The 20,993-nt window shown below is 38.1% G+C and overlaps 1 protein-coding gene across 2 annotated transcripts in view; it reads left to right on the forward strand.

The window, feature by feature from the left end:
- Nucleotides 1-20,993, forward strand: part of TENM1 (teneurin transmembrane protein 1) — a 348,410-nt gene that overhangs the window by 173,686 nt on the left and 153,731 nt on the right. For both annotated transcript variants that reach the window (XM_055727477.1, XM_055727478.1), the window contains exons 4-5: nt 6,132-6,372; nt 19,433-19,671. In XM_055727477.1, the coding sequence (XP_055583452.1) occupies nt 6,132-6,372; nt 19,433-19,671 (480 nt within the window). The remainder of the gene's footprint in view (nt 1-6,131; nt 6,373-19,432; nt 19,672-20,993) is intronic.

Genomic DNA, 20,993 nt, shown 5'->3' on the forward strand with positions numbered 1-20,993 from the left:
AGTGTCTAGAAAATATAGTCATGTAGGTCTTACAGTACAAGTTTTGACTTTTAATGTAAAAATTGAAAAGGAAATGCAGTGCCGCCATTGTAAGAACTCCTTAATGTCCTTGCAGCTTATATGCAGAACAGGTTTTTTTTCCTGCACAGTTAGACCATACAACATTCAATGTAAATGTTACTTGTGTTTTAAAAAGAGTTGAATTGCATCATATTTCATTTTAAAATATGGCTAAACTTGGAAAGGCTGAAGGGGAAATAAGTTTCTGTTAGCATTAGGGAATTATTAGGTTTCTTATTTACCAAATATCTTTTTGTTAAAATGATCCACAAATTACAAGTTAGAAGCTGTTAGTGTGTGTGTGTGTGTATAATTGTAAGGGATTCAAGGGAATGGAACATATGTGATACTGAGAACATGAAGGGAACATTTACTGGGATCCATATGAACACATTGGACTGAGTGTTTAAATATTATGCATTTCTTTGACATCATTACATTATTACAACGTAAATCCAGCTGTAGTTTATGCTTATTGACACCATTCAAAGTACATGGCATAAGAACTCTGGTTTTTTGTTGGTTTTTTTTTTTTTTTTTACGTGCTGTGCTTTGTTTTCAGCACAGCCTAAATAATGATATGTAGGATTCATGCTACTCTTAGGCTGGCAGTATAATATGAAATTATATACTTGGCTACTTCAGGGCATACTTGAACGGATAGATAAAGGGCCCAGAGACCTTTGATGATCCCTGATGCTTAACTGGTCCCTCCCGCCCTCAGTCTGTTCTGGGCCATCCCAACCTGCTCAGCAAGGACCATCTGCTGCAGCAGGGGCGAGCTGAAAGCACCATGGGCATGAGTCAGTTGGCTGTGTCAGGAAGTCCTACTGCTCTCTGGAGGTCTCTAAATCTCTTCTACTTTGTGTGTAAACTTTGAGTCCGTATGACCTTTCGTTTATAAGCTTTCATTACATTATAAGCTTTATTTTGCATAAAACCATATGGTTTGCAGAATTCTTTAGAGCTGCTTGGTATTTTTTGTTCGGGAAGATTTACTGTGTAGTAAGGCTGAGAAAAAAGTTATATACAGCAAAACAATAATCTAAAGGTAAGTTGGTATTAAAGGTATTGGTTGGATACTTTTATATCCTAGTGGTCTGACAATGTTGTGGAAGCAAAGCATTTTGCAAGTAAGGTAGGCCAGCTAAATGCTGAGCTACATCAGAAGAAGCAAGTGTAGAATAGATGACTGAAACACAACGTAAATTTATACATCAATAGACCAATTTCATACACAAGTTTTTTTTTGTGTCCACCTTTTCTCCAAATGTGTGATGCCAAAAATGAAAGGAATTCAGAGGTACGCAACAAATAATCAGGGGCTTGGTAGGGTCATTGGTGCATAGAGAGAAAAAGAGTTTAAATTTTAGAATGGAAAGAAAAGGGTGTAAAGACTTACACAGCACCAAATAAGCATATTAACATATAACAGAACCAGTGCTCTGCAATGGTAGCACCTACATCTAAATCATAGTTTGTCTTCCTAGACTTGGAGCATAAATCTCATTGTAAAACTGAGAAATTTTTTTCTGTGCTTTTTAGCTCCAGCCTTAAGCATTCAGATTCTGTCTTCCCTGCACTGAATCTTTTGCAGTTCTTCAGTGACCATGATGCTCCTTCATCTCTGCTTGAGAAAAAAATTCCAGACTGTTTTGTAACTGAGCAGTAGTATACCCATAGAACTTTGAAATAAGCTAAACTAAACTCTCTGAACATATGTTGCTATTTCATTCATTTAATAATGGATGGCAAGCTAATTCATGCTGCAAACGTACCAATAAATAATGAATTTAGGAACTTTCAGTTCAAATCAAAAATATCTCAAAAGCACTACAGGTTAGATGCAAACCTTTTAATGTTCAATGATTTGAATATATTCTCTCTGATATACTTATTAATGACACTGGCTAGTGTAATCTTGTCACTAAATGATAAAACAATTAAATTACCCCATCTTTCTATGTGGGTCCAAAAAGTATAGTAGCATATACTTCAAAACTGTTAGGAAAATACTTCAGCAAAGTCCTGGCTTATTTTCAAAACTAATTTTAATCAGGTGCTAACTAGTTGATAAAGCTGCTTGCTTATTTTTTCTCAGTCTGGAAAGCAGTTTGGCTACGTGTTTATGACTACACAGGCATTTTAACCTGACTCTTAAGGAAAATGAGGTTGTTGATGCTGCTGTTGTCCGTTGGTCTGTGCCTCCTGTACCTTTTGAGCAGAACAGCAGCACTCAGCTGACGTGGTAGCATAGGGGAAGTGTCTAAGGTAACTAACCTTCCACTTTCTGAAAGGCAGAGGCTTAGTAAAAAAGCGAGATCTGAGTTATTACATCTCCTGAAGGCAAAAGCAGTAGTAGCAGACCTCGGCGGCTGAAGAGGAGCTGTTGATGTCTGCACATCATAGCTGCGGGGTTCCTGCTCCGTTATGCAACTGCCATGGAGCAGCCTGTGATCAATATTGCTGAAGGGCCATCCAAAAGAGTAAGTCAGAACCAAGGAAGAAGAAACATTCGGGACAGAAGCAGAGCTCCTCCCTTCAAACTTCAAAGAAAGGAGAGCAAGTAGAAATCCTTCAAACTAGCAGAATTACAAGGAAAAGTTTTGCTGTTTATAGCTAGCATCAATGCAGAGGTTTCTCTGTTGGAGTGAGTCCATGGAGTTTGGGAAGCAGCTCAAAATGGAATAGCTAAACAAATTAACATCGTTATTGAAGAATGAAAGCAAAATCACAAAAAGAAAAAAAAAAAGGTGGCAGGAAGAATTTTAGTGGAGTTTGTGGACTGGATGGGGAGTGTATGAATTAAGAGTAAAGCGAAGCAGATCCAATACACAGCAAAGCAGCAGAATGTTGCATAAATCTTTTCAGAAGACATCACAGTTCTAGATTTGCTGTGCTGAAATGAGGGAACTATTTAAAAATACTGAATTCTCAGTGGAAAAATATAGACATTTGCTAAACAACTTCTTTGGTCTCTAAAAAAAAAGAAATGGCGAAATGCAAGGTCAGATGAGAAGGCCAGAAGTGAGGACCAAGAGCATCTCTTCTGGCTTGGGTGCACCTCAGAGGAAAATCTGATTTGAAGGAAATTATTGTAAATGTTCTGTTCAGATTGAGCTGAAATCGTGTTTTATAGTTACATTTTTAGATGAATGGAAACATCCACCACATCAATGAATGCATTGAAAACAACACTGTATTTGCATATAATACCTAGACTTTTTGATGTAACAAAATTTAAAAATCTGAACATTATTAGCTACCACTAAAAATAAAGCCAGCAGTTATTATCGATATCATTATGCTGAACAATAGCAACAGGATAAAAATTTATAACTGAGCTCATTTCTATATCACTCCCATACATTTTGGAAACTTGTTAGCTTTAGACAAATTATCTTGCATCATATCACTTTTTAGGTATTTAAATGATTTTGCATTAAGTTATTTTACAGAGTCTACTATTCAGAGTCCTGAAGAATTGTAAGTGTGCATATTCAGATATAATGCTGCTTTATATCCCAAGCAACATTTTTTTGGTATAAAAATAAAGTTAATGAGGTGTAGACTTAGTTTCAAGCAAAATAAAAATAACTTTGCCAAATTAGAAAGTCTGTAAAAACTAATTGGAAACTCAGGCTGATTCTCAGCGTAATGAATTTGCCATGCTTCACTGAAGTGAAGGCCTGGTGCAGAAGACTTGTCTTTAAATCACCAAAGTACTTCAGAATCTGATGTGAGGTTTTCTGTGATGCCAGTAGCTGGACGAAGGGGTGACAAGTGTGGTTAATTAAAAAGAAATCCCCCAGGAAATCTGATGTGTTAATGTATAGTGATACATTGCACTGGGATATATGAGGTACCCTACCAACCCTTCCAACTTAGTGGTTCACAGAGCAGAATCGGTCTATTGCATGGAAGAGACTAAACTATTTGTCAGGTAATGGCATGCTATTGACGGGGTAGGGACAGTGCAGGTAAAAGGGGAGGAAGGGGACTAAACGATGCGTTGCCGTATGGGTTATACAGCTTTTTCCCATTTACCTCTAGAAGCAGTCACCTTGGCTGCTCGGCGTTCACTGCGTAGCTTTTAATGTACCTTGTAGAGCCTAACTGCCTGTCCTGGCAGAGATCAGCAATTTTCTAACAGGACAGTGGCACAACCATTAAAACGGCTTGTCATGCAAATTATAGGTTGTATAATAATCCTGCAAATTTTCTGTAAAGTGGATTTAAGATTGATACCACTAAGTAAGGGAATGTCATTGATCAAATACTTGAGGATGCTGGACATCAAATATTATGTCCAAAATTTGGGTAGCTTTCAATTCTAAAATAGCAGGATACAGGATTTACTGAGATTAATTATTATATGAAAGTGCCTTAGCAGATTATTTCAGAGCTCTGGACTGTTGACTGCAGTGATTTAATTTACTGAGGTCTCCAATTTTCTAATATGCTTAGAAATGCTTTTCTGGTGTATGCAAACTAATACTACAGCATAAACATTAATGCAACTGTAAGAATGCTGCCTTGATAAAAGATCAATGAAATTAAAAGGATTAAGCCTGGGCCAAATCCATGACAGCTTTGCTTACCACAGCATAGAAAAGCTTATGTGGAGCACTAAACAACCTTGTTTCTCCAGTTGGGGTAAATTGTGACTGTCACAGAGAAAAAACAGGCTTTTTTTTCTTCCAGCCATTCCGAGAAGGGAAGGGGCATACTTTCATCTTTCACCTTGAAGACACATCATGTCATAATTTAAAGAAAGTATGTGTTGTAAATGGATGGCAACAACAATTCCTTGCAGGGAATTTTTGCAGGTTCATCAGAGCTCTGCTCCAGCTGGTTTTGTGCAAATTTAACTGGATGGCTGCTAAGGTAAAAGGGAGAGTGAGGGTGAGTACAGAAATGGGACAAAAGCTGTGTTAGGTAGACACTGAGGTAAATTAGCTGGAAGAGTTTGAGTTTAATAGCTTCACAGTTCACCCAATCTGGCAGCAATTTTTATCAACGTCTTCTTTGCAAAGTATTTGTTATTGTTCATTTAAAAAGGAATGTCTTGCCTCAGTTCTCCATAGCTGTGTTTCTGGCTGTACTGAGAGGCTTGGGAGGCTCTTGTGGGAAGCAGAGAAAACAGGATTTTATTGTCCCTTCAAAGAACCCTTACACCATATTTGTATCTTGGTTGTTTTTTTGCAGGAGGATTTAAGCTCACTGGCACGGGCTGAGCCACCATAAAGCCGCGTAGCAGCGCTAGCGCAGGGCAGGACCCTGCAGTCAGAGCATCCCTCTCTGGGGCTGGGGGGCGCTGGGGGTCCCGCGGGGCAGCGGCAGCACGGGTCGGGGGGCCTCAGGTACCCACACACGCCTATTTCCCTCCTCCTTCACGACCTGGTCTGGTGGCTGTGAGCTCCTTGCCAGCTCATCTGCCTTGAGCTGCCATAAAACCTTTTCTCCGGGTATCGGGATGGTTAGTGCTTGGGCAGCCTTGGAGGGGGGCTTTTCCCAGGTCTCATTTAGCAAACGCAGTAACAGACTGGCAGAAACGTGGTAACTTTGTTTTACGGAAGGTGTTTGTTCAGCAGTTGGAATACAGTTATTTTCTGCCTTGATTTGAGGTGCAAGACTAATTCTTACACTGTGTCTATTTTTAAGCAGATGCTCTTAAATGAGAATTATACCTCATTAAATCAGTTGGTATCTGTGCTGCAGTTTGATGTCAGCTTGATTTATTTGTTCTTTACCCTCATCCCCAAATAATCCTATGACAATTAAATGAATGTTGTATCTTCTTTTTTGTCCTTTTTCTTCTTTGCTTTTGTTGAACTACTGAACTGCAGTGCTGGAGGATGTGTGTCTGTATCTGTTACTCTTAGTTTCAGTAGTGTTATATTTTAAATTATTTCACATGTTGCAACAAAATTGTACAGGCAGCTGGGTTAACAACTTGATAAAGCACAACGCTTTCATCCCAACAGCTAATATATTATGCTCATGCTCTCTTGATCTTTATAAAATAATAACTCTCTGTGGGTTTTTTTGCCTTTTCTTTGTTGTTCCAGATATGCCAGGTAGCCCACATAACCAGTTCACCTTCAGACCCCTCCCGCCGCCACCTCCACCACCACATGCATGCACCTGTGCCAGAAAGCCACCTCCGACAGCTGATTCTCTCCAGAGAAGATCCATGACCACCCGCAGCCAGCCCAGTCCTGCTGCCCCGACTCCCCCCACGAGTACTCAAGATTCTGTGCATCTCCATAACAGCTGGGTCTTGAACAGCAACATACCGCTGGAAACCAGGTACAGACCCACCTGTTGGGCACAACTTAACTCAAATGTGGGTTTTTTTTAGAAAAAACAGTAAGGAGGACTGACGTTGACGTGAGATGGGGATGGGGAATTAAGAGTTTGCCATTCAGGACGTGGCAGTGCATTTTGAGTTGAGGCCACATCGCGTAGCCATGTGAAGCCTTACTTGATACGGCCAGATCATTAATGCTCATAAAAGCATGTGTTTTGCAAAGTTTCGGAAGACACTGATTTCCTTAAGGTGTGTAGATTGCATAGATGCTTCAGAGTAGTGTACTTGGGTACTTGTCTCACCCTGCCACATTCTCCCAGGGCTGTTTTGTAATGAGCAAATAGCACTTTTGTTTAATTGATGTACTCTGGCGCTCCTGGAGTCAAGGTTCAGGCTGTAGCTATGCTATGGATAAGGAAAGATAGGAAGTAATATGAAAATAATATTTTCCTCAATGTGTATGTTAAACGTTTTATTGCATATATACACAAAAATATTATTTGATCATCATTAGGTAATGGAGAAATGATACAGGGCCAAGACAAGTATTGAGCATGGAGAGCCTTACCTCTGGGAGCTGGGGAAGCGAGGGTCCCACACCAGGGTCATTCACAATTTACACAAATAATCTTCTCTGAAAAATAGTTGAAAGCAAAAACATTCTGTATTCAATAAACCTGTGTTCTGGTACCCAGAGTTCTGCCATAGAGGTAAACATAGTTTCCTCAGTCTTTTTGGCTATAATAAGCTTTTTTTTTTTTTTTTTTTGTTCCTGATAAGTATTAGCTAATTTGGCGGCTCTTAACTACAGCTGTATTTGCTGACTTGATGCTTAAAACAAGCCTGATTTTCTACAACTTTCTCCCTTTTCATTGTGAACGGAGCACCAAGGAGGTTTGACTGCGGATCCTTGGGGTTTGGGCATTTTAAAACATGTCAAGTGCATGGCTTGCTGAGAAAGTGTTGGGTGAAACGGATGCATATCTGACATCCAACTAATCTGACCCAGGAAATACAAGGTCTTATGCATACAAGTGTTTTCTTTTTAATGCACATATGTCCAAAAGGGCCAGTTAGCACAGTTAATCACTGAAACCTAATTTTTTGTTCTTTTATAGGAAGGTTGTTTTTATTTTATTGCAAAATGTAATTTCAGTATAAATCTTTAAACACTTAACTGCTGCTAATCAGACATGTCAATTTTTTTTTTTCTCTGAGAAGCTATTAAGTTGGGATTGAAGCGTAAGATAATTAATTATGAAATAAAGCTTTCCTTATTTGTCTTAATGACAAATCACAAAAAGAATCAAGGAGGATGGAAACTTTTCTCCAAGAGCGAATATAAACAAAATTTTAGTTCAACTAGTCCTTCTAAAGCTAGAAGCTTCTGTTTCCACAATCTTTGTAAAGATAAATCTCTGTCATTTCTGGTGTAACAAGCTTATATATCTATGTGTTCTGCTGCATGTAAAGCCGATCCCTGGATGGTCTGCACCCATTAATTACCTTTTAGTTCTCTCCAATTAACAGTTAGGTAGATCTTGTTTAGCCTTTCTGCATCCCTGCTCGCTATATTCTTCTCAGACCTCATTGGGGAAAATACTTTGCAATTTTAAGTCTCTTTTGAGCTTAGTTTAATTTTTCTAGTTTCTGATTATTTTTGCAAACTGGAAACTTTTCATAAAGGACAAATAAATAGATATATAGTTATATTCATAGTTATAGAATTGGATACTGACGAAAGGGCTGTGCAGTGGATTAGGAGTTCAGACGGGAAAACATACTGTGGGCTACACGTCAGTGATTCACGAAGTCTGGGAATTTTCCACGTTCCTGCCCTTCACTGGTTGTTTCAGCTGATTTCATACACCCTCTGGTAGCTAGCTGCAGCCTCTGGCGAAGCTGGCTGAAAGGCTATATAATCTGGAAGTAGAATCTGTGAGACTGTTTGCCAAGATGTATCTGCAGTTTATGTGCAGACAAGTGGTACAGCAGAGGAACATTGTAATAAAAAACATTTGTGATCACCACTTCCCAGAATTCTATAGTACGCAGCACAGCCTTAGAGAAAAAGAAGGGCTTTGCAGCTTGTTTTTTCTTGCTTTAACAAGGAATGGTTTAGCTGGAATTATACAGATACTTTGGCCTAATGCGTGGATTCCCTTGCTTTCCTTCTCCATTAATGTTTAGCTGCCCATTAAAAATAATCCTGCAAAATAATAGGAATATCCTACAAAAATAAAGGGAAATGTGTCAATGGTAGCTCTGTTTCTGTGCTAAACCTGCATAGTACCAAATCTTCCTAATGTGTACATACCGAATATGTCTGAGCAGTTGTTTGTTTGTTTGTTTTATTTGGAACATTTGCAATTAAAAAGAAGACTTAGACAGTAATGTATTCTGTACTGTAACGACCAGGCAAAAATCAGAATGCACATGTTCAGCTTTTCTTCCAATTCTATCTTCTGCTAATTCATAAACAACACATGTGTTTGCATCAGTTATCTCCAGCCACATAATATGAGAGAATTTTCAGACAGGAAAAGATTTCCTAGAACTAATTGTGTGACTGTAAATCCTGTTCACTCTGGACAGTCAGAAATTAAGCAAGTTTATGGGTTTACTTATAATGATAATGTGTCATATTTAGGTTAAAAAAAATATCTGTAGTTCTGAAAATGTTTGCAGTATTCTGATTAAACATCTATTCTTTTGTAATTAGAATTTGAAACTGTAGATTAGACTGCAAAGGGCTGCAGTAAAGATGTATACTGAGGTATATGTTCTGGAAGATTTTTGTACAGTAAAACTTTGTTATATTTTTATAGTAAAGGGCGAATCAGAAATTCTGTCTCATACTTTGTCTAGAGGTGTTATATGCACAGACTAATCCCCCGCACAGTTTTGTCAAGACCCAGCTTACTAAACCAACTGTTTAATAGGAGACTGACTTGGCAAGGCAGAATTACCTGTTCAGCATCCCACCAGCTTTTGGCAAAGCCAAGAATACAGTCTAAACGTACGGCATTGCCAAGGCCAGTTCTCTAACTCTGGTAGTTGCTCTGACTATAAGCAACCCAAATGAAAATAAGAATTAGGAACACGTTTAAAACTTCAGAGGACATGTCACAGGTGGAGTTGTTGATGAAAAAACTGGAGAAGAGCTGTACCTGCAGGAGGTGTAGCGGCTCAAAGTGCTGACTGACAGCTGCAGCCTTCAGTTCTGTAATGTGCCTGTAAATGCCAGTGCAGACTCTTTCTGTATGCATGCACTCACAGGCTGGAAAAAACATATTCATTATTAAAATGACTTATGAACATGCAGTAATTTCATTGTCACACGGAAAAATAGTGTGTAAGTATTGCCAGAAAAAGACTGCGAGGATCTCTCACACCACATAAAAACACAGGAAACATTGATTCTCCTTTTTAGGGTAATGTTATTGCGCTCTTACATAAATTGATTTTTTTTTTCTTCTCTCCCAGAATAAAGTGCTTGAAACCTATTGCCTATTCCCTTCCTTTCCACTAAAATAATTGTTTTTTCAGGTTTCATAGATACTTTGCCCTAATGTTTCAAATCTTATGATTTGCAGTGTAATACATTGTCATTATCTCTGACAGCCCCATCTGAACATACCTTACTGCTTTTTCTGGAGTATGTATTAAACCCTGGCAATTCAAAGGAATGTTTTTCATTTTCTCCATGTCGTCTTAATTGACTCAGTATTTCTTTTCATACCTTGCTTTTTTTGTGGGTTGTTTGTTGGGGGTTTTTGGTGTTTGCTATTTATTTTCCCACTTCAATCAAATTCCCAAATAAAAAAAAAAATAGACATTAAATAGGAATTTTTACCTGACGTTATTTCTGATCTTCCCTACAGTCTGTTACAGTTTGCTCATGGATAAACCATTGGACATGCTTATTTTGAGTAAAGTTTTGCTTTTAGATTACCCAAGCATTAGAATTTTTAAGTTTTCAGTCTAAATATAAAACATACCTTATTTTGATTTTGTTTCAGAATGGTGGGGTTTTTTTTAAGTCCAGTATTTTACGTATTTGCTTGTTCCTTCCTTTTTTAGATCAAATTTCTTTCTAGTTCCTCTAACCCATTTAGCAGTATTGGCAGTAAGGTTAATGCTGTGCTGAATGGACTGAAATCTCCCTTCACTGCACTGGCAATGAGCCAAGTCCTGTGGAAAAAGACAGCTTAATTTAAGCAATCTTATCACCATGGTAATAGCTCCTCTAAGGGGACAGCGAGATACCAGACCATGAACCTGAGATTCAATTATCATTAATTTATATAAAACTTTGAAGTACTGGAATAATAAGAGAAGTATTTGGGGTTCAAGGCAGTTATGATTTTTAGTTACTATTCAGCACTATTTTAGAGCCCTGAAGTTTGATTATGGCTCTAAACACTTAAAAACTTTGAGAACTTGGGAATTCAAGAACTTGATGGAGATCATCATATGGATGGAGTCGTTCCTTTCTGTGTTATATAGTGATTTAAGAAACTTACTTAAGGCTATCTGGATTTCTGTTTCCTAAAAAGAATATCTCATTTATAATTCTGTTTAGTATAGGGGCGATCTTCACAACTATCTCTTGCCAGTCAAGAGATTTAGTCTGGGCTATGGTTTTCCCTTGTTCTTTTTTAATCAAGCTCATAAATATTTGTGCTCTTCAAAAAGCACATCAGTAGCCCTTCAAATCACAGAAACCTGTACAAACTCACTTTAAGCTGGAAGAGTGCTAAAAGCAGAAATAATTAAAGAAAAATGCATATATAAATACACACTCACACGGTTCAGTGTGCTCCGGGAAGGTTTATTTTTTCTCCTTGGTCTCTTCATTTGAGCATCGTGTGAATCTTGTCCCCAGTGCAGGGATGCAGTAACCACTTTTGTGCCTGCCTTTTTCCCAGTTCGATGTTTCCATAGCAAACAGAATGGCTTTTACAGCTCCCAAGACACACAGGTGTTAATGATCATAAACCACCAAGCAGGGACACAATTACTATTTGAGCAATACAATTCATTAGGAACTTGTTTGCCAATGGAGCCTACTTCTGCGTTAAATGACCAGACTTGTAGTTATTCCAAGAACAAATGGAGGGGAGGGTTTTGTTTACCATCTTTCCTTCGAATCAAGTTGGTCAGTATTTGTTATTATGACCTTTCATTTGTATTTTTTCATTTTCCACCTAATTAAACAATAAATCTAACCTATAGAGAGGGTGACCATATTAAAAACAGACACATGGCAAAGGTTTTAAAGCCTGTCCAAGTCCCGTGTGTTTGCATTGCACAGCAGAAAAGATCTAAAAATATTTATGGCTTCTGAATTGAAAAAGATAAATTGAAAACTGTAAATATGACTATGAACTTAAAAGAAAAGCTGTAAATATGACCCTAAATTTAATAATGTGAGAATGAAAGCATCTTTTATGGAAATACAAATATAAAAATTTGTCAGCTACAGTGAAGTACAGTTTTCATGTCAGCAGCAATGGCACTTGGGGGTCCTTCTTTTGAATAATTTGAGATCCAGTCACTAAGGACAATAAGGCGATTTAAATTGTTCATATACTCTACCGTATTTTTTCCCTGGGAGAAGGTCTGGTGTGGGCTTCCCTGGAACAGTGAGATAGTGTTTGTATGCGAGGGGGTTTTTTGTGCAGGCTTAACATAGTAACTTGAACAATCACGTGGCAGATACTCTTCACTCATTATTTTGAATAATGGAATAGGATATCAAGATATAATTAAAAGTAAAGATACATTGTGATTTTGTGGCTGAAATAAGCAAGCAGCTGGTTAGCTTTCTATGAAACACAGTGTTTTCATTTATAAAACCAGAAAGAGACTGAATATAAATTCTGAAAGAGAAGGAGAATTACAGGTTAATATAGAGGGTCAAGGCTGATTTGGGAAACAGAGACTGTGAGGAGGGTTCAGAGATATGCAAAAGATTCTACCTTTTCATTTCAAAGAAACTCACATATGTATGTGTAACATTACTGTTCGGGAATGTCTGTCTACCCACTGGATAGCTACTTCTAGTAATCAATTTTGGAAGACTAGGTAGTATGCACATAGTTGATGTGATACACCTCTTGCCAAGCAAAGTTTGTGGGGTTTGTCACTACTACTACAGCTACTAGCTATAGCTTGGCTTTAGACCTTACACATGTAAGTGTAGGTATTTGGAAGTATACTAAAATGCTAGTAGTAAGTTAGTCAGAATATGCATGAATACTCACAGGAGGAAATTCATGGCAACTACTTCTGCTTTAGTTACCTCATTCCTTTTTCTTTTTTAAATCATGCTTCTAACCACAGAATATAAGCAACAAAGTTACAGTATCGCTGTTTTTATCCTCCTTGATTCATGGTTTCAAAGTATTCTGCAAATGTTATGTACTATTCTTTATATAACTTTCTTAGATATTAAAGTATTATTGTTCTCATTTTCCACATCAAAATTTTAAAATTTATTGAAAAAAATTAGAGCAAACGATGATCTTCTTCCTTCCTCACCCCATTAATCTCCATGTGCATTGATCAGCTGTTGTTTGAGCTGTAGTGCTAAAGGAAAGTTCTAAGCCACAGAAAAGCACTTTTGAAAACTACAGGATTAATGTAGCAATGTCGCCATGTATCATAATAATAAAGCCCATACTGATCTGTACAGGAGTAATTTATGTCCCCAGTGTGGTAGGTTTTATTTTTTTTTTGTTTGGGTTTGGGTGGGGCTTTTTTCCACTAAATAGTCATTGAAACCAGAAGACAGTTGCATTTTCGACAAATGTCCCATTTTAGAAGCTGTTCTTGATTGATTTTGGCACTGTCCTATATTTATATAATTACTGTCCCAGATTTCTGCCAGGGACTTGAAAGTTTAGTCACCTGGTTAACAGGCTTAGCTTGCCTACAGCAACAACAGACAAGTGAGTCAGCATCATGTCACTTGTTTTTCTGTATTGAAGTGAAAAGTAAAGGATACAGATTCTTTTTACATCCTTTCACATCCAGGGTCACAGGGCTGGGGTTTCAAATACTGCATAAAGAAAGCATCAGTGAATAAAAGGTAGTGATTCTATGTGAATGATTCAAAAGGCAAGTCCAGCTCAAAGAGGAAATTTTAACAAAGCAGTTCTGTTCCCAGAGACAAATCTCTAGGTGGTTTCAAATGTATTACATTTATATATGTAAAAATTGAATGACAAAATAAATCAGATAACTAGTTTGCAAGGCCATTTCCCTCTTCCTTCACCCATGAGCATTCTTGTTCCTACAGTTCTTGTACACAAAAAGGTAAAACAGGGCACATAAAATGTTAGGGCAGATTCTATCTACAAGTCATGCCTTTCATTCACAAAGTTTTCCTGAGCTGGTTTTCCAGATGAGAGTATAGTGCATGTATCTTTATTGTCAAGCAGGTGTCTTGGTTTATATACCATATACTTACCTTAGAATAGCTGTCCTGGTTTTGTACTAGAGTTTGCCGAGTACCATATGCAAGATTTATAAACAGAGGACCATATTCTGATTATTGTCTAGGTTTAGAAGCTTCCTTTTTTTTTTCCCCTCCCACTTTGGGTACAGAATAGGCTGGATAGAAAATCAGGAAAGAGCAAATTTCTGCTTCTTCCCACCGTCACGGTGGGACTGAGTGACTTTAAAGGGTCAGGTAGCTATGGGCTTGTGGCTGATGTTTGCCAAAGTAGATGGGCAACTGTATTGGTTCCAAATCCCTTTTGGCTGTCATCTTTACATGTTATGCCAAAATCACAATCCTCTTATGTTTCAGCTACTGTGCCTCTTTAAAAATTCCCTTTGCACTTCTGTTGACGTCTAAAAGAATTACTTCAATTGCCTACTTAACATGGGAACAGATATGCAGTTATATATATTATATGCAGTTATAGAATTTAGTTGAAAAAAACCTGAAAAATTTAAATGATCAAACTGACACTTCTTCGTTTTCTTATCACATAGCTATGCAGCAATTTGTAACACTTTAGGTAACTATTTCTTGAATGTGAAACACATACAAGTACCAAAGTGTTCCTACTTGGTTTATCCATGAGAAATGCAGACTAATTTTTCTCTCGGTTTTATTGCAAGATTAATGTTTCTACTGACTCACTCGGCGGCTCACTTTCGAATCTGCTTTTGTTCTTCATTTTTTCCTCTTACAAACCTGTAGTTTTAAATGGAAATGGAAGGAAAACATATTATAGGTACAAATGAAGGTGGACTTCTAGGCGTACAGACACTAGGGACAGGGTAAATGCATCAAACTTGCAGAAGTGACACCAAGCCCTTGACAAAGTTCTGAGACATTACTATGGTACTGGGGTATGAAAATATTTTCTTAGAATTTAATTAAGGAATTCTGTGTGGGTTTAATCTGGTTTCTGTAATAGTATTATGTTACTGCCACATGAATTCAGTTGGGACGTTGCTTTGTATGTAGCTTTTCTAAGACTTAAATTACCATTCCAGATAAGCCAAAAGTACATAACAAAATGTCCTGATAGAGAAGGCTGTAAAGAAATGAAGTCTAAGAAATGTTCTCTAACCTTTTCCTAGCTGAGAATTCATCATTTTTGTATGAACTGCACTCTTGGAGTTATATGGCATTCCTCTTGAGGTTGAACAAGAGCACTTAAGTGAGCCACATGAAACTGCTTCTCTACAGAACGCAAGCTATTCTGTGATCGGCAGGACTAAGAGGTCTAATTTATTGCCTCCTGTCACCTGAACTCTGCAGTAACTCCCTTCCCTTCCCCTAAACTCCCTTTACTGGGCATGCATGCCATTGCAGCAGGCTTAGACCTGGCTATCGATGAGAACGATGCATTCTGCATCGCTGGCCACCATGTGCCGCGCTGGCTGGGTGTCTACAGGGGCTTAGAGAGCACAAAGAGCCGAGTTTAGAAACAGGACCTCACTGGGGCGTTAGCTGGTTTTATTGGGTTGTTTGGGGCGATTGGTGGTTTTGGTCCAAGTCCCCCATTTTTTATGAGTCTGGTAGGATCTTTTTCTTCCAGTGTGCTTCACTTGAGAGGATTCAAAGTTCAAAAGTTTTACATTTGTAGAGACGAACAAATGGGTAGATAGGCAGACAGAGGTCGTTACCTTGAATAGGGAATGTTTCCCAACTGCTTTTTCTATATGTGAAATTATTACTGAGCCTTTAATAATTCTTTATGTATTGGAATTATAACTGCAACAAAATTAAGTTACTTCTTTTTCACAAATAAATGCCTTATAGATTAAGTTTGTATTTCTCTTTTTAAGAGAGTATGATAATTTTCTTTATGGATGTCTTTGACCTTTTTTGTGAACATTTAGAATTTCCTCACTTTGGAACAAGTGGTCTTATCAATCATCCTTATAAATTCACTGTTTTTTCTCAGTTTACCAAAAAAAAAAAAAAAAACAAAAAACAAAACACCAAAAGAAGCCTTAGCTTTTCTCTTAGATTAAATATTAAAGCGCACACCAAGCTGCATTCACATCTAAACTTTTGAACTGCAGCTTTTATTATTTTTCACTTTAGAGGGAGCACCTGATTTTATAGAATTGATAGCAACAGTTTAGCGTGTCCTGCTGTCCTTTGGGAACAGTGGTGTGCCCAGACAGATGAGGAGTCGTCTGAGTTTATGAGAACATAGTCACAGTTTAGCTTTGGAAATTTGTCTGTGTGCCACCAGTGTTTTTCAAGTTTTATAGAAATGTCTTTGGGTACTCAGTATACTCTCCCCAAAATGGAAGGCATAAACAATTGTGGTTTTTAACATTTTCTGAACATTATTTCACTGGTAGCTCAGTTTCCATGTAGCACTGCCTCAGAATCCCAGTTTTGTTACAAGTTAAACCTATGTAAAACCTCCTCCGTGGGGATGGAGCCAGGTATCTAGAAGGGTGTGAGCTGGATCCAGCTTCTGTGCGCTCTTCTGCTAAGGAAGAAATGCATCTACGCACTAGCATTTTACCATCAGGCTATGACGCCACATTTATAAATCCCTGTGCAAGAGAATAAAATTATTCCTGACTATTGATTGCAAGGCTGTTAGAGTCTTTAACAATAACTTTCAGTTTAGCATTTCCTTCCTTTACCTCTGATACCTTTGAGCTGTGCACCATAAACGACAATCAATACTGCCAATATCAGACAATTTTGCTGTAATTTCCAAAATATTTAAATGAGAAATTATCAAATAAGTAGGCTTTTGGCATTAAGTCTTGAAAAGGTAAAGCAAGTAAAGAACTATTGGCTGTCTTTATATATACATATACATTATTTGTGTGTATATATGTGTATGTATATATGTATACATACGTTATATATGTATGTGCTTATATACGATAGCACATTTCTAATTTTATGTGGTGATTCTGTTTCCTTGAATATCAATAAGAATTTTGCCTTGACATTCTTTCCTATCAAAAGTATATGTGACTGTATCTTGTTAACTGCTGACTGAAAAGTGAGGCTTCCTGTGCTTGCAAAAGCCTTCACGTGTGTCAATGAAGCACTGATGCCAAAATAACCAACTATATTCTTATCGTCTGATATGAAGGAAGCAGATTTATATAGTCCTAGACAGTTACGTTACTTCATTTGAAATTATTATTTTACTGTATTTGAGTTGAGAAAAATTGAAGAATTACTGTCTTCAGAGCATCGCCATCTATACAATGCATATATCTACAACTGTGAACATCAGTGGGAAAGAAAATGACAATGTGTTGTCGAATGTAATGCCAGGATGCTGTTGCTGAGTCAGATTGAGTTGTCCTTTTTTGTCTGAGTGCTGTTTATTTTGGTAGTAAGTATGAAGTAGGAATAGCTAGTACTCAACATAAGCAACACAAAAATTCCTTTCTTGGGGTTTGTCAAAAGACTCCTGGTATGTAGGCACTGCAATCTAATGCAAGCTAACTGGTTTTCTCATTTACCTCCTTTTTTATGTAACTGCCTGAATAAAAGGCCCTTTAAAAGATAAAACTGCTCTGTAATACTTTTCTATTTTTTTATAACCTGGCATTTTGAGAACTGTAACCTTTCTTTTAAAATCTTATAATGGAAATACCTAATATCATACTCATTACACCATTTTAGCTATTACCTTTCCAGGAACATGTATTTACAATATTCTTAAAGTCAAATGTCACAGTATAATCATTTCATGCTCTTGAGTGTTTGGTCCTGTGTATGTCCTGATGTGAATCCATCAAAGAAATTCTACCAGCGTGGATTGATTGATCAATCCATATATGTATTCAAAAGCTTGTGCCTTGCTGAAGGTGTAGAGGTACATTCGCCATTGGGAAGATTCTGGACCATGTCAACATTGGCCAGTTAACTTCAGCTGTGAAGTGTGTCTGTGGCTTGCAGGCGTCGCAGTGCCATGTGATTTTAAGTGCAAGATCCTCCTTTGGTTTTAGCAAAAACTGAGGGCAAGCTGCACCCCCAGCACAAGTGGAATGGTAGTGCTTGCCTGGGTGCTGCAGAACACTTGCACCGGCTCCCAGCTAATGGAAGAACAGAGAAGTGGGTTGTACAGGAACCAATGGTAGCAACAGTCACGGATGCTCTTACTCAGCTGGGAGCCCGTATGAACGGGGCACAGTTCAAAGCACTTGAAATGCAAGTGTGTTGTTGCTTTTCATCGCTTCACATCAGTGTCTGGCTCCCAAGGCGAAGACCTGGCAAGCTCAGGAGATTCTCTAGGAAATGTCTTCCTGAGTCGGGGCACCCAACCGAAAGGCTGCATAGATCAGGCTAAAACAACTCCAGTGGCAGCCCCGTGGCCAAGGCAGTCCTCCTTCTTGCAAGCTGTGTGGTATCCATGCCCCTTCCCTTGCTTCCTCAGCTCAGACCTCATGGCTTAAGACCAAGGAACACGGAGATGCTCTGAACTTCTTTGGGTGCCTGCTATGCCATGAGGTTTAGATGTGCGCCTGTCAGGAGCGCACTGAAGAAGCTTGCTCACATAAAACAAACAAAAGAAGGTCCAAAGCAAGTTGGTGTCTCCAAAAGAACATGTGATTGGTGTGGTCAGCCTTGAATGTGTCCTTTTTTGCCACAATTCCTGAGCAGATAGCGCAGTAAGTTATTTTTTAAATTAAATATCCTTTCCCAAATTCTCTTGCAGAGCACTTGCCAGTCTTGAAAACTATCCATCATCCTATAGACAACCACTTTATATTTCTGCACCAGAGCCTGTTCTGCAGGGCACATTTTTGTACCTTATTCTTCGTGCCATAGGTCTTTGCTATTTTTACTTGAAGGCAATCAGTCCTCCAAAATATGCTGAAATAGGTCTCCAAATGAATCCTTTCTTAGTATGTTTGAGAATCACCAGAGTAGGCAAAAGCATTTGGAGAAAAACTGCTTTCAAAATATCTCAATTGAGAATACTAAGCAAATAGTATTCACCTATGCAGTAACCACAGTCCTTCAAAATGGATCATCCTTGTACATTTCCCAATTAGTCACCTTGCTCTCTTTTTTCTTTTTTCTTTTTTTCTAGTTCTGTTTTTTTATTTCTTTATATTCTGGAGATAACCCATAGTAAAAATAAATACTCAGAGTGGTAGTGGCTTCTGTGCTTTCTTTGTACTCTTGGTGAGATAAACCCAGTTGTGTGTTTGTGGATGGGGTGGGTGCCGCTGGCGACAATTCCCATGTCTCGGGCACACCTGTGTGACAAGGCACACAGGGGTTACTCATCTTGGAGGACCTCCAGGTGCCGTGCTGAGAAATAATCTTTCCTCAGCATTACTCCAAACCACTGGGAGCATAGTTTCGAAATCATGTACATTATATTGTTTTTTTCACTGAAAACTTGCTGGAAATCTTGTGACGTGGTTGAAAAACTGCCGGTACGGAGGGTATTCAAATACATATCGTCCTCTGTTTGATATTTTCTCTGGAAATACGCGGTGTTTATCATACGGTGCTTATATAGTTCCTTTCACTTCTTAAATCACAACGTGTTTTTTACAACGTGGTTCTTTGTTTTCTCTTTGTAGGCATTTCCTATTTAAACACGGATCTGGGTCTTCAGCTATCTTCAGCGCAGCCAGTCAGAACTATCCTTTAACATCCAATACTGTTTACTCTCCACCTCCTAGGCCTCTTCCTAGAAGTACCTTTTCCAGACCTGCCTTCACTTTTAACAAACCTTACAGGTGTTGCAACTGGAAGTGCACTGCCTTGAGTGCTACTGCCATCACAGTGACCCTGGCGCTGTTGCTAGCCTATGTCATCGGTAAGCCTCTCCTCCTTCTCTACGCTGAATTATTCTTGACCTTTTCTGTTCTGTTGTCTTGCTTACTTCTACACGAATACAAATCATGTTTTACTAATAATGTTTGCCATGGGGTGCTTTGTAAATTCTGGCGAGCAAAACGCTAGGTTGGCCAGAGGTTGAATACAACATGGAATTCACATCAACATTCTGCTCTGCTAACCCTGATGCTGCCTAACAGAGAAAGAAATACTATTTAAGATGACTGTTTATATTAGGCGAGGACTCCTACTGATTTTAATTGCTGTGTATTTTTCTTAAATTAAACATTTGATTTTCATATTAAGGCTTACGACATTGTTGCTTTTAAAGAATTATTCAGAAAAGGCTGATAACAATTATATTTTGCCTTGCTATCTTTATTACATTTCTTCAGTCTGATCACAATTTAAATTTTTCTTTTTTGCCTCTTAGTTCTTATGTCGTTGGCTAGAATGACAGCTAGGTCTACAAATATGCAGTATTTTGCACCATGTTTTCTAAGATACATTTTGCTGTCCCTTTACTGAATTTACATTTCAGAAATATTAAATTCAGAAATAGATTGAAGTGCAGTTACTTAATTTCAAGCTCATCTTTGTAAGTGCCTAACTTTGCAATTTTGCTATTGTAGTAGAATGGCAGGATTTATCAGAGTAGCTGGAAACACCTTTTTTTAGTTTGCTTTAGAGGGTAGATGTATTGGAGGTGGGCTTGGAGTCAATGTGATTACAGTCATACATGGGAGAGCAAGTCTTTGTGACTTACTATATGACGTTTTGGCTCAACATTAATTATCACATTGGTTCTTCAACATGAATGGAAAAATGTTACAAAACATTTGTTATGTAGACTCTTAAAATGCAACTGTGGCTTCTGTAAACATAGGGAAATCTAATTAGTTTTTGCTTGTGTGACACACATTCTCACATGCAGTCCTGGTTTGTTGATTTATTTGTCAGTTCACAGCTGGGCAGGAGCCAGAGTATTCCCAACATCCTGTATCTTGAATGGGAATAACTCTGGGTTTGCTTAAAAGAGTGGTTTGTGCTTGGTAAAACTTGTCCAGAGATACAAGTACAGATACCTCCGGACCAATAAGTGGCTACTAATTTTCTGTATTCTCTGAATAACTGTCTTTATGGTGAAAATTATTACCATTTCACTCATTTTTTTGTTTTCCACTGTTTTTTCAGGGTTTGGAGGGGGGTTGTCGCATAGTGACGAAGTTCTAGTTGCTGTCAGTGAGATAGTCATCAGGAGGGATTTTTTCCTAACATCCTTATCTAATGCATATGGGAAAG

The sequence above is a fragment of the Falco cherrug genome, chromosome 15, assembly GCF_023634085.1.
Source record: "Falco cherrug isolate bFalChe1 chromosome 15, bFalChe1.pri, whole genome shotgun sequence".
Classification (NCBI taxonomy): domain Eukaryota; kingdom Metazoa; phylum Chordata; class Aves; order Falconiformes; family Falconidae; genus Falco; species Falco cherrug.